Source organism: Hippoglossus stenolepis, chromosome 9 (genome assembly GCF_022539355.2).
Source record: "Hippoglossus stenolepis isolate QCI-W04-F060 chromosome 9, HSTE1.2, whole genome shotgun sequence".
Taxonomy (NCBI): domain Eukaryota; kingdom Metazoa; phylum Chordata; class Actinopteri; order Pleuronectiformes; family Pleuronectidae; genus Hippoglossus; species Hippoglossus stenolepis.
In genome coordinates, this window is record NC_061491.1 from 25,476,334 (window position 1) to 25,491,201 (window position 14,868).

General features: G+C 45.0%; 1 protein-coding gene across 2 annotated transcripts in view; it reads right to left on the reverse strand.

Moving 5' to 3' along the window:
- Positions 1–14,868, reverse strand: part of kremen1 (kringle containing transmembrane protein 1) — a 54,587-nt gene that overhangs the window by 1,638 nt on the left and 38,081 nt on the right. Inside the window, exons 4-8 of one of the 2 annotated variants that reach the window (XM_035166752.2) lie at positions 8,285–8,409; positions 6,324–6,477; positions 5,655–5,987; positions 1,150–1,350; positions 468–552 (exon numbers count right to left, since the gene is read on the reverse strand). In XM_035166752.2, the coding sequence (XP_035022643.1) occupies positions 468–552; positions 1,150–1,350; positions 5,655–5,987; positions 6,324–6,477; positions 8,285–8,409 (898 nt within the window). Of the gene's footprint in view, positions 1–467; positions 553–1,107; positions 1,351–5,654; positions 5,988–6,323; positions 6,478–8,284; positions 8,410–14,868 lie in introns of both variants that reach the window. The other variant, XM_035166751.2, reaches the window with a different exon arrangement.

Consider the following 14,868-nt stretch of genomic DNA (forward strand, 5'->3'; position numbering starts at 1 on the left):
CCCACTAACATTTACACTAATGATAACACCTCTGCAGAAATCTCACAAGCGTCACCGTTATATAGAAACTAACATTACTCATATAGACCTTGTAGTTGCGCAGATATACATGATTCATTTTTGGGTATGTAAGTTTCAAGCAGGGGCCTGAGCAAATGACAGAACAGCCAAATAGATGTTATAAGAAGGACAGAGTTAATGAGTGGAGACTGCATGTTGTGACCACTAGTTGGCAGTGTGAGCAGCAGACTGGCTCTTTAATCTTTCACTGGGATTGACTCCAAACTAAAGTAGAAGAAATTGTAAGAAGTTAAAATCACATTAAACGTTCTGCAGAGGGACGTTAAACCCAACGTGAATGTCTTCCTGCTCTTTTATCGTTTTTCTTTCCAACAAGACACACATGAAATACAAAAAACCACAGAAAAGAGCCTTTGACATTTGATGCTCGGCCGATCGCAACTCACTTGACTGTGATGTGCAGCAGCAGCTTGGCCACCATGGCTATGACGGTCAGGATGAGGAGGGCGGCCAGAGCGTAGATGGTCCACACTGCGGAGACGGGGAGAAACGCAGGAAGGAGACGTCAGACATGTCGTGGTAATGAAAAACAAACCGAAGCAGACTGGAAGGATTAGCGAGCGGAGAATTATTCAAGCACCGCTGGCACCTGTTAGCAGTGTTCAGCCAGCAAATTGTCAGGAAACGTTGATGCATTATCAGCGCACATCTGTTCCCCTCTGGATGAGGAGCACATCAGACGGGCCTTTGAGACCGAGTTTGGAAACAATAACGTTTGAAGGAAGTTTTAAGAACAAAAAAAGAAGCTCGGAACACGTCAGTCCGCCACGAGTGGCTCTGACGAGGGGCCTGATTGTGATCAGCAGGGAGACGCAGCAACACATGAGTCACTGACAGAAGAAAACAACTTGTCAGTACGACGGCAGGAAGTCACCGAGCCTCCTGAAGCATCGCAGCAGACTCACGTGATGTTTTAACAGTTTCAGAGAAAGCAGGTCATGCTTCTAGTCAAGACGCCTCCCACAACACCCCAGAAGAGACGGAGACAGGTGCGGTAGGTGCAGTGTATCATGGGAGTTCACATACTAGCGCTGTGGCCGGTGGTCTCGCCGCGTCCAGCCCACTGACCTGGCATGTTGTGCTCCGGTTTTCCGGGGCTGGACGTGATCACGTAGAGGATATGGGAGGAACGTCCGTTGGAGGTGCTGTTGGATCGCTCGGTGACGCCGCCGCCGGCCGCCAGCTGAGGCCCCGCCGTGCTGGAGACGTCCTCTCCCTCCTCATCATCTCCTTCGGCCTCCATGGTCCTGGTGTCCTGGCTTCTCAAAGCTGAGGGAACAAGAAGGTTCATATACTCGTCAGGTGCTGAGACTTCTGGCAACGTTTCGATGCAAAATTATCTTGAGCCACTGGCATTTAAAAAACCCTCAACCCCTCCCAAACACACACACAGACACACACACGCACACGCACACACACACACACACACACACACACACACACACACACACACACACACACACACACGCACAGAGTATCCTGGCATTTTCAACTGCTCAGTGATGGTTGATGATACAACGCTCGAGCAGCCAGAGAATATTTCATTTTCAGTGGTAAAACTCATGTTCTCGAGCCAAGAGGATGGAAACGAATAAACACAATATGATGACTGCAGTAATAAAGCAGATTGATGATGGGTGGGGCACATTGACTGTATTATTGTATGTTGACTATCAAAGTGATTACATCATGACGATAAAACCAAACTGTGTCATCGCAGCTCTGCTAAAGTTATGATTTCAATTGATCTTTAACTTTTCTGGAGGCGTGATCGTCTGTTTGTCGTTGAAAATGAAATATTTCCGCGACTAATAGATGGATTTCCATGAAAGTTGGAAACATTAACGCAACCGTTAAGATGAGTTGTGGTGACTTGGGTGAGCCGACCTCTTCTGGTGCTATAAGTTCAGGTGCAGTGATTTATTACCAAACACCTGCAGAGCATTTAACAGACGCTTGTTTTACACGTTGATCTCACTGGAGCTCAGTCTGACCATGTGATGTGATTCTGACTGTTAGATATGAACTGATCCTTGGATCAAATACTTAATTTCTTCAGTCACAACATAATAAACATGACACCGTTGCCAGGCACCGTCACATCTGCCTCTATAACAGCAAAATCCACATTCTTTTCAAGTGATTGTCCACGAGCAGCAGCTTACAAGAGCCCGACCAGTATGGATGTTTGGTTCCCAATGCCTGATACCGATATATCCACTGTTTTATACATCAAAGAATTGGCAATGATTCCAAAGATGTCGTTATCGAAACCCTTACGACAAAGAAACGTAACTGAGGATGGATATACGACAAATACGACCAAATATATAGAACTTGACTTAAGAAAATACCTAAATCCTGTAATAATGTAAATTCTGGAAACATGAATACACATATCCATATCAGAAAACATGAACGCAGATACCAATATGTCTGTGATTGATTATATATCTGACAGGTTCTATGTACAGAAGGAAAAGTGTGGATCTAAGTTTAGAGAAGAGAGAAGGGGAAAACCAATCCTCATTCTTAGTAGTAAAGTTGGACTTTCCCTTTTTCTTATTAATATAGTTAATATGACTTTATTTCAGCCACACTGCTCAGCTCTAATCAGAGCACGGTTCTCTGGGATTACACTGCGACTCTCTCTGTGTGTTATGGGTTTTCACAGGGAGAGGATCCTGTGACACAGAGGAGGAGAAGCCAAGTGAATTTCTACGAGTCGACGACACAGATCACTTAACGGCCCTTTAATCATTCCTGTGGGTAAACAGGCCTGTTGCAGGAAGTGCACAGTCATTGGATACGCTGTGTTGATCGCGCTGTTGAAAGTGTAAACAGCACAGTCACAAGTGGCCGTTCCATTCTAACGGCGTTTTGTTAAGAGACGGATCGACTCTGCTGGGAACTCGCGGTGCTGAGCTCGTCTCCTGTTCGCTCGGGACGCGATTCAGATCCATTCGCAGTAATCTCTGTCTCCACCTGCAGCACCAGACGAGTTGGATTCATAAAACCACCGAGACTGACGACCACTTCCTCTGATTTTACGTGTTCCCAGAGGAAAGCGATATCCTAAATGCGATCTCCTCTGCCTTTCATTTACTTCTCCTAAACATAGATGTGATTCATTTAAAAATAGCTGATGTTGAGGACTTTTAGACACATCTGGGAAAGTCTCACGCCGGTTATTTGTGTCTCGCTTGACTCTTTCATTATTTTCCTCACATCTTAATTTTGCACCAAAGTTCAGGGAAGAGAAATCTCTGAGGAATCTGTCAACAATCTGTGACTGTGGCCACAAACAAGTGATACATCATGTTTGTCTCATTTTCCTCAAACAAAGAATGGAAACATTGACAGTTAATGTCAGAATGGGAGGAAAAAAAATAATAGAGGCATCTGTGATCCTAAATCAATAACAATAATTCTAATCCTGTGGAGTTATGACAACACAGATGATAAATCAAATGCCTTAATTGGACACAGAGTTTTCTGCGCTGTGTTTCTGCGTCATTTGTCAGAAATGTTAATCAAAACCAAAATATGATTTTGATCTGTCTGTCTGTCTGTCTGTCTGTCTGTCTGTCTGTCTGTCTGTCTGTCTGTCTGTCTGTCTGTCTGTCTATCTATCTATCTATCTATCTATCTATCTATCTATCTACCAATCTGCATTGGTCTATCAGGAGTAAATCTCTCAGTCCGTTATTAAAAATGAAGCAACCTTCTGTATTTACTGTAAGTGACTGACACGACTCTCAGAACCGAATGTTAAACTCCAGCTCCATGTGTCGCTCGTCCAGCTTGAATCACGTTGCTGTCGTCACGTAATCGACCTGACTGCCATGTTCCCAGAGCTTCCCACATGTTCCCCATTTGCAAACAAAATACCACGCTTCAAAGTCGGCCATTGTCATCTGAGAGCACTTATCCTGAAATTACCATTTCGCCTGCTCCCTCTGCCACTGAGGAGATATTAGGACGTATTTATCAGTTCAGATTCTCACAGTGTCTTTCTCTCTGTGCGTCACTCGCTGTATATTTTTCTATCACTCTGTGTAAAAACCTGTTTCTTCAGGAGGTGACCTTTTACTCCACTGATTCCATTTCTTGGCAACACGACGCCTCGCGCGGAAGAAAACAAGAGCCGAGACGCGAGCAGAGGTCAGAGGATTTGGACTCTGTGATATTGTTTTCTTACTGTGGGAGCAGCGGGTGAGAAAAAGAGAAGAGGATTACAGATGGAAGCAGAGAGAGAGAGAGAGAGAGAGGGAGGGAGAGAGGGAGGAGTGAGGACAGATCACCTCTCACTGCAGCGAGCTGTGAGCCTGAATGTCACCTACGCTGAATTATATCTGGGTGTGTTCCGCTCACGTCTCCAGAAATTAATCTGTTAAATCATTTTCGGTGCATTGAGAATATCCAGGCAGAGATGATGTAAAACAACAGCGTTCCTTTCGTCACGTTACTCTTTAACATTCGTCTGGAGACGTTCAATAATCAAACGGTGAGGTTTTCAACTCTCTGTGCACTGCAGCTCCTCCTCGGCCCCCAAAGTCAAATCACGACATCAGGGGCCACGATGCAGAGAGTCACAGTGTTTTGTATGTAGGTGGCATAAAAAACTAAATCTGCCAAGCAGCGCAACGCAGCCTGCTGCAGGTTGATAAGAGACTGAGTTCCTGGAAAAACAAAACATTATTTAAATATGCAGTATCACCCGGGGCTGTGAGACATTGACTAGCAAATGAAAAGAGAAAAGGTTGTGCCGGTGGCGTGACAAGTGCCTCACAGAGCGAACAGGCGTTAGTTTACTAAACCGGAGCTGAAACGCCTCCCATGGATTCAGCCGGCGAGGACACACCTCAGCATGCAAATGTGGCTCCTGGTGGGTTTGAGGAGGTGAAGGGTTCAAAACAAGCAGCTTCTACTGAGACGTGACCCCTCAGATCTGGTTTTAACTTCATCTGATGGGATGTGATCACGTGTGAACGCACCTTAAGACACATTAAGGACACACAGACACAGATAGAGGATTTGGACTGTGTGAACCATAGCGTCATAAATCCTGCCTCCTCCGTGCCATTTTATGTCGTTCTTATCACCCTGATGTTTGTTCAAGTGTTTCAAGTTTAGTTTTAAGTAGTTATTTGACCTCCATACTGCAGCTCCACCCCCGATCGCTACCGTGCAGACTCTGGCTCAAAATGCACAAGATGGCAGCGTCTTAGTTTCATCTCAGTGAGAGGAAGTCATTATTTTTGTGTTGATTTATTTGTGTCTGACCACCACATCCAGATTCAGTATATTTTGTTTGTTTGTTCAAATGGCTCCGCTCTCTCTCCCTTTCCTCACGCCAACACACTCCAACATCTGGACACATCTGTACAATCTGACAAACAACATCACGTGATCTTAGCCAATAGAAATGATGTACGTGATTATTTGTATATTGAGCCGGGAAGTGAGATCTGATCACGAGTGGATTTCAGGACATACAAACTTAAAGCTGGATCTCTAAGGACGGATGTTAATACCAAGTAGGAACAGGACCATAGACGCTGAATTCCTACCTTGGTAAAGCAGAGCGAAGCCGTGGGCCTGGTTGGTGCGGTCTGAGTAGAAGTAGAGTACGACGAAGTCGCCCGTGACGTTCACCAGCTCCCGTGGCGGGCTGCGCCAGTCAAAGCGCGCCAGCACCCGGTTGGTGTAGCCGTCCAGTAGCTCCACCATGTCCGTCTGATCAGAAATGTCAAAGAAGGTGAAGTTGAAGAGGATGGCGGACGATCCGGGAACCTGGATGGTCCAGTAGCAGACGCGGCCGGCCCCGTACATGTCGGGGAAGTCGGGGGAGTAGATCACTCCGGATGGATCGGAGTAGTTTCCACCGCAGGCGCCGACTCGGGCTGGAAGGAACAAGAAGAAAGAGAAGAATCGATCATTTCAATCCAAGCAGATGATCTCGACTCAAACTAAGACTAAAATGTTTGTTTTTCTTTGACTAGACAAGATTAAATAAGAACTAAAGTTCATGTTTATGTGAGGAAATAACAAAAACACCAAGAGCACAAAGGGTTATTACCACAGATACATACATTTTTATGAAAGTGCATTTTAATATTACTTTTAATTACTTCAAATGTTATTTTGTCTGTATTTTTCAGAATTCATCACACTTTATGTAACATCATGGCACAGTTGTGAAGAGGTCGTGGATTCAGTGACAACGGGTCAACACTCACTATCGAAGATGATGACCCAGCCGTCGCCGCCGCAGGGCTGGGTGTGGTCGCCGAAGCAAACGTGGTTACACTCCATGCTCGGCGACTCGCCTTGGGCGGGCAGGTCCCCCTCGTTGCCACAGAAACAGGCATATCCGGACTCCATGCCGGCGAGCTGCAAAACAGGAGTCATGCAAATCAACACATCAGCAATAAAAAAACAAACTTGGGGTAATTCTACCCATAATGCCTTTCATTATAAATCCATTGGACACTGATGCCAGAAAGCGAAACAAAGAGCGACTGAGGGAACATGTTCAAAAATATCTCAAATTACTACTTTCTCCTTAAAATCACACAAGATTACACAGCAACTTTGCATTTAATTGAAACATAGATTAAAATAAAAAAGTTGGATAGTTTTATAGAAACTTTCTCATGTGAGCTTCGTGTGACGTTGTGTTAACACTTCGCTTCTGCCCTTTTTTGAAATGAAACGAAAAAGTGTCCCCATCGCTTCGTCTCTGATTTCACGATGTCGCATAATCTGAAACCCACAATCAAGGTGTCGAGAAGAAACCTCCCAACGAGAGCACCTATCTCCAACTGTCACATCGCAGCGGTTAGTGAAGTGTTCCTGAACGCGGCAAAAGCAGGAATGTGAAACGTCCCAAAAACCTCAAAAACCCTTCACACGTCTTGACCTCGTCTCCACTGGCTGCTTGTTCTCAAAAGACCTATTGTCCTGCATTGCAAAGGACACCATTGTCCCTTTTTCAGGCCCTAAACGAATCCACACAAGCGAAGGTAGTGCATCACTTCCCACTCTGCGTCTCATGGAACAGGAATCCACGCCGCCCCCCTGCTCGTCCGGATGCATCAGGCTACGTCCTTGTTGCATTATTCCATCTGATGAATCAACGCGTGAGAACGGAGACGTGACACAGTCTGAAGAACTTGCTGTGTCACTCGTCAGACGTGCTCTTTGTCGGACAGTCACACGGGATCCGCTCTTTAAATGACGCGTCACATCTGCTTTACGGACAGTGACGGTCCAGGGGGGCGGGCGGGCGATGCCGCCACCTCCTGAAACATCTGCTGAAGTGAGAGAGAGGGTGGGGGGAGGGGGAGCTGTCAGTGCCTGTCAATGCAGACGGAGCTGAACCCGGATCTGCTGAGACCCAAAATGAACACCTGGCTCTGTCTATCGCCTGGAACAATGGCGTTCCAGACACTGAGATGAGAGGAACGCAATCAGAGAGGAGGCGTCCATTAGGGCTCATAACCGCTCATTTCCAGCTGTCAGCCCTGATTGTCGTGATGATTCATCATCCGCCGGTTGGTGTGAAACAAGACGTTTGATGGCTGAATAAAGAACAAACTGCTGTTGGCAACATGGTGATAATTGTCAGGAAGCCGCTCGTAAATGCAGATGATTTACATAAATTCACTCGCGCGCTGCAGGAGCCAGTTTTCAGAATGAGGCGGGCGATTTACAGGACATTTATTCATCGAGTGAGAGGAGACGTTTGAGGACATACGAGTCTTCATCCCTGTCCAGTTTATTCAGAAACTAAAAAACAACTAATTACATTTTGGCGCTGATTTGGACAATGGGGCAGATCCAGAAATTAGTATTTCACTTTATCATTGCGACATTTTTGGACATTTTCAAATATTTCCCATGGGTAGTGATATATTTGGGAGACGGACATTTGCCAGATTCAAATTAAAATCTGGATCTACCGGATGTAATTGTGGCGCAATTTTCCATAATGGATATTTCATAGTGTGCATTGTTTTATTGACTTAACTATAAGGTTTTATTGAATTTAAAGGCGTATGTGATCTACAATGTGCCTATTTTCCAGGTGAATATTTCCTCCTACAGAAACTGCTTTAATTTGACTTATAACATATTACTAAACATCTCTTGGATCACAAGTTTCCCTTTGTTTTATGCATGTTTCCACTTCTCCTACCTTGTATCTCTGCTTCCTACAGAAGCTGATGCAGTTCTGGATGGTGAGCTTGTTGGAGGTCTCGCTGGTGCCCGACAGGGTGGGCGGGTCGCCGCTGTCTTTGAAGCAGCCCAAGTTCCCAGGCACTACAAAGAGATAAGAGGAGGATTAAAAACAGAAATCAGTTACACAACTCCGATGCAATCTGTATCGCACGCCGGCTATTAAGAGTTTCCTCGACAAATATAAAGGGCTATTTTCTTTTTTTCCATTTCAGTTGTGCTTCCCCCGCTGGATCCTCTCCAGAGATCAGTCCCGACGGCTGTTGGGAGTTTGAGGACAATATTTCTTTATGTCCCGGCTTCCTCTCGGATGTTCATGTTTTATTATCATGTTTCTGCTTCGGGGATGTGCCCCCGAAGACCAATCAATGCTGACACACTCTGCAAATATTCAGCTCTGGGTTTGAATATTTTTGGCCTGAATTTCCAGCAGGCAAGCCAACAATATGGCCTCGGAAGAAAAGAGAGGAGGAGGAGGAGGACGGGGAGGAGGAGGAGAGGGGGTGAAGGGGACAGAGATGCTGGAATCTAGAAAATGTTCGATGTCAGACGTGAGAGAAAGTTGCATCAGATTTAGTGATTTCTACATGTGTGACTGTTTGTGGTGCTGAAGGAGACATGTCCTGCTCTTTAGTGTTTCTTTCCTCCAGAGTGTTATTTAGGTTTTCTTTGCACGTTCAAGTTAAAAAGCCCAAAGTCTGTTGCAGCCCCTAACAAAGACCAATCACAGCAGAGTGGACGAGCTGACCAATCACAGCAGTCTGGGCTTCAACAGGAAGGAGAACCTTTTCAAGTAATAGGACAAATTAAAGTTATAAACCAGTGTATCAGTATGATGTGTGTCCTTTAATGGAAGAATTTAAGTTCTCTGATATGTTGAGAAATGTAAAAAGAAAAATATGTTGTGCAGTATCTTTCCAGAGAGAAATACACAAAGGGAAACATCTGGAAGTCCAACACTTTCAATTTGAACAACAGGGACATTAAAGCATGAGAGCATCATCCATCCATCCATCCATCCATCCATCCATCCATCCATCCATCCATCCACACGCAGACACGGGAACAACATGCAAACTCTGCACCACTGCACCACCGTGCCGCCCATGAGTGCAGTAGTAAAACTAAATTCGACAACATGTTTTGGACTGCTACCCAAAACTTTGGTCACATTTTCACGGGAGAATACAAACTACACATCTCACACACTCTGGGTTCTGGCCGTTGTTGCTGCCTCTCACTGACACACTCGGGGATGCGTGACACAAATAGGCCGACAACCACCGACGGATCCCAGACAGACAGACAGACAGACAGACAGACAGACAGACAGACAGACAGACAGACAGACAGACAGACAGACGGCAGAGGGATGTTGACACATTTCCAGATCACAGTCGAGTCAGACATCCCACCTCCATTAATCCGCTGTGGACTCAGCAGATACGATGCAATCTTTCAAAGCCCAGCGCAGTGAATTAAAAAACATCAACACATTCCAGGGCCTTTAAATTCAGCGTAACAGCTGAGGAGGTGCCAACAAAGCCTCCAACAGTCCACATCCCACTTGGGATTTGTCGCTCGCTGCGATTCAAACAGACTCACTCTTCTTTTAAAAGTAATTTTCAGCGCATTTATGAAAAACTTTACCCCCCCCCCAAAAGGTTTTCAGTGTATTGGGAGCTGCTGTCTTCCAACCAGGGGGTACAAAGGATAAAAAAAGAGAGAGAGCGAGGGACAAGACGAGGGACAAGACGAGAGTCAAGACTGCGTCCAAAACTGTGGTCAGTGCTGCCTCGACACACAACTGATGAAAAAATGAAAAGCATGTGCTTTTACAAAATGTTCTTGTTCTGTATCATCTGTTTCCAAATTCAATTGCGGATTTAAATTAAGTACAAACCCTGGTTAATAAGAAGTGTGATTGATGCTTCCTGTTTTAGATCAAATCCCTTGCGGGCCAAAACCAGAGCGACTGGAAACGTCTCTGATCCAGAACAGTACAGTAATAAAAAAGATGGAGACTTTGCACGAGAGTTTGTGTTGAGTCATTTTGCTCAATAACAAAATGCAAATGCTGAAAGAGGAGAGGAAGCATGTGTTATTTGCACAAGTTTGATATCACACAGGAGGACGTCTTGTCTATTTGTGTGTAACCACAGTGTCTTGTTCTGTGGAGGCTGCAGAGTCTGACAAGCAGCTCGCAGACTGTGGAGCCGTTTGTCCCCCGACTCTGTGGAACAACTCTGTCCTAGAACTCAAAGTCTCCGGAGCTGCTCGGCTGCTGTGCCACTTCTTCTCTGACGTTTGAATGTTGAAAGCCGCTCGCTTGTCTGATGACAGCGAGTTGAACAACTGGGCACCCGGTTGTTTGCAGGAGACAAAACGAAAACACGGTCGTGTCAAACATGTCGTGGTTTCAATTCTGAGCTTCTGCCGGTACTTTGCAAAAGAGAGGAAAAAAAAGACGTGGATAGAAATTTGAATATTTATAACGTCGCTGTGGAGGAGCGTCACTCAGAACCAGATGAACTGCAGTAACCCTGCTGAAGACCACACATCGTCCCAGTGCTGCCAGTGTTTACATGGTGCCTGGCGTGAACGCTCCTTTACATGTACAGCAGATGCCTCAGATTCTTTCTGTTTATGTCAAAGTGAGGCACAGAGACTTTCGGTGGGGGAGTGTGACATGTTTAAGATTCCGCACAAATTGTTGTACACAAGCGACGTCCGCCACAGATGAAGAGAGGGAGGGAGAGAGAGAGAGAGAGAGAGGGAGGGAGGGAGAGAGAGGGTTCGCTCGCAGTGTTTCACCCATGTTTGCTGATTGTATAAAGTTTTTGGCTGCAGCCGTGATTCGCTGCCATGCAGAACTGCGTTTGTCAGCTGACTCAACGCGAAGTCGTGGCGTTCGTACCTTCAGCCCCCAAAGCCCCCTCGTGAAACCACGTTTAAATCCACTACAACCACATTTTTTCGTTTTTTAAATCGGCACCAAATTAGCTGATTTGTTTCATCCAGATCCACGAATTATTGTCTGATCCAGAAAAATCACACAATGTTAAAGAAATTTAAAAAATAAAATTACGGGATCCTTCCACTGAATTTCCCGGTGATCTGTTTGGAAGTTTCTGCTCCAACATGACTTTAATAAGAATGTTCAAGGTGTTTCATATTTTCAAGGTGAGTCAGAACTGCTGCAACAGCATTCAGTTTTTAATCCATTGCTTAAATCCACACTTGATTAATCCCAGTGATGTTTGTGGGAGCAGAGAGGAGCAGAGAGATAAACACCTGGTTGGGAACCAGCAACCGCCCCCTGAGCAAGGCAGCCAGGTTCACTGAAGCTGGAGAAAATGCTCCTGCGGGGCTCAGCAGCCAGATTAAAGGCAGCACTGCTCTTTTGTCACTTTGCTTTGACAGGAAGATTGCAGACTACAGTCAGTTTATCTGTCTTTGTCCTCTCCTCGTCCCAGAGGCTGTGAGGGACTGGAGAGCAGCAGGTGGTGGGATCATATCTCTCAGATCATCAGAGGTTTGGGTGGAAACAGAGACAGTGAAGGCGTCACTGCAATGCAGCTTCTCTGCATTTACAGGATTTATCCAAAAAAAAGCATAAAACTGCCTGAGCCTTGTTCCTTTAAAACATCTGCTCTGCAGGTGCCACAAGTGCAAATATCTCTGTGTACAATAAAAGAAAAACACACACACGCACACAAACTCATTCAAAAACACTTCAAAGCTGATGGTGGAATTTAGACTTTACAAGCCAGAGGGGAGAAATGAAGGAAACACAAGGTGCATAAATTCTCCAGTCGGCCCAGACCAGACTCCTGAAAACCTCAGGAGATCACAGCAGGAGGAGGGGACTCCCACCAAGTCTACGACAAGAAGAGCCCAACACGGCTCGACCGCAGACTCATCACAACCTGGCAGAGATGAGAGGAGCAGCGAGGAAGCCTTCCCACAATGCAACGGGCCCTGCCGACAGGAGACGGCACGCGAGACAACAAAGTGCACGGGTGTCTGTTGAGCAGGGAACAGGAGACACCTCTGTGGACGCAGCAGACACAACAGCAACGCCGACCCACAGCACATCAGTGAGGAAGAGACAGAGGAGAACACAGCGCAGAGCAAACAACATCAAACATGTGCAGCAGGTTTTGGCAGCGAGAGCATGAAAGTAGGCTGATGAGGTGGGGGCAGCCATGTTATTAAGGAAACATAATTACAGTTAAAAATTCCTCCGACATCTGGAGGCAGAGGAGCGAGAGAAAAAAAACCCTGAGCAGTCACAGGAAAGATGGAGTTAGAGAAGTGTTGTTGTTTTTATTGTTGCCGCTCTTTTCAAAAATAGATTTACTCTCCAGTCTCCGCTCGCTCGCCCCCCCCGCCGGAGAGGAGAGGGAGTAAAGGCTCTTGACTGATTTTCTTAAAACGTGGGAGACAAACAGACATAATGACGGATTTAAAACCCATTTTTAATTTGTAGGGAAACGATTTCACAGACTTGAAATCTCACAGAACAAACAAACAAGTGAACAAGGGGTGAAAACATAACCTCCTTCGTGGGCGTAACAAAAAAAGAAATCAAGGGTTGTATAAAAAGTTCAATGAAAAAGTTGCTAATTGCCGTCGTTTAGAAAATGGTCATGAGCGGATTCTTGCAAAGGTCGAGTTAGTTTATGTAAATCATCTTAATTTGGAAAACCAACAAACAGATGGGAGGAAAATCTAAACTCATTGACGGATTTTATAACATTTTTAATTCATCATCACAGGATAAATAATCCCCGTCATGTGATTTTGTTCGGTTCAGCAGCTCGGGTCGTTCTCACAGTGAGAAAACACTAAATGGACAATGGTAGAAATCTGGACGTGGGAATAAGAAAGGTCAGTTTAAATGGGGCTGAGTGACGGCGCCCACAGATCACACACATGACGTCATCCCTGTGTAGGTGATGGCGTGGGGGGGGGGGGTCCTCTGTGATGAATGAAGTCATTGTGAAAGTTGTGACTCTGCTCTGGAATAACTTCTCCTTTCATCCAGGTTTCGTTTCTTGCATCAGATTATTTTACATTTGAGCAACATCTGCTCATTTGTTTGTCTTTATACACGATGATCAATTTAAATCAGAGAAGTAAAAATTATTAGAATTTGTTTTGATTGACAGAAAAATTTACCAAATGAATAGTGATGAATTCTTTTTGATTATTTCATTTAATAAAATACCAATAATTGAGAATGTTGACAGTAAACTGAATATATTTGGCTGTTTTGATCGATAATTTTACAAACAAAACAATTAATTAAGAATAGCTGAACGTGGATCAGTTGCTGTTGTAGCTGCTGTTGATTTATAAACAAAAACACATTTCAACCATCAGGACCCTCAGGTCTGGGACGGGTCTACTTCCTGGACCCGGAGTCAAAACTAAAACCTGGAGAAGCAGCGTGTTCACTCATCTCCTCATTTCTGACGCTGTCACATTTACTCTGTTATTACCTCTTTACCTGTTTTCACTCCTTCCCATTTGCTTGTTGGTTTGTTTGGTTGTAAGCAAGATTACACAAAAACAAAAGAACAGCTCTCCACGAAACTTGGCGGAGGGATGTGGTACGGGTCAGGGAAGAACTCATTCAATTTTGTTTGAGATCCAAGAATTACTTTTCTATTTCTTCAACATTTCCGAATAATTCCTGCAGCTTGCTGAACGAAATGCGGCACATTTACGGGACAGATGTTGTGATTCAATCGACTGCTGCACCTTGGCAGAGGTTTTGAGTAACTCTTTTTAATTTCTTTCTAAAAGCTCTTTTTGTATCGTCTTATCTTGCTTTTACAATTTGTCGTGATGCCTTTTATATTTGACACGGAGCACTTTAAATTGCCTTGTTGTTGAAGTGTGTTCCACAGATAAACTCCAGACAGCGTCCAGACAGCTGAGCGGCTCCACATGAGGCAGAGTGAACACTTGAAGATGTTTTGCAATGGACTGAGACGCAGCTTCAGCATTAAACCTATTCCTCCCTCGTCCCACAGATTCATGGATCTGTTCCAAAACGCTGTTACCCGGCTACAGGTCGTCAGCTCCCTCCAGTTCTCCGTGTGTTTTTGTCTCGTATCACATGATTTGTCTTCTGACAGCGAAGTGAGCGCACAAACATTGAACTGTTTTTCTTTTCACACCTCATTGACCCTGAAACGCTTTTTCTCGACACTCAGTTTTCCACTGATTATTTTTCCTGCATTGAGTTCGGGCGTCTCGGAGATTCAGGTTGACATCGCCGAAGAGAAAGTAAACGGCCTCCACAGACCTGGAAATCTCTGATAAGCATCTCTGGTAAACAGGGCGTGTGAAAAAAGAAAATCCACAGGAATGTTTTTTTTCCAGAGGCATAAAAAAAACCAACCCCAGAGTCCTTTACATTCACGGATCCTTTACAGCGGCGCGGTCGCTTCATTAACATCCAATTACACTGCAACCAGACACAAAGGAACTGGTTCGAGCTCCCACATGACAGAAAGTATGTGGAAGCCG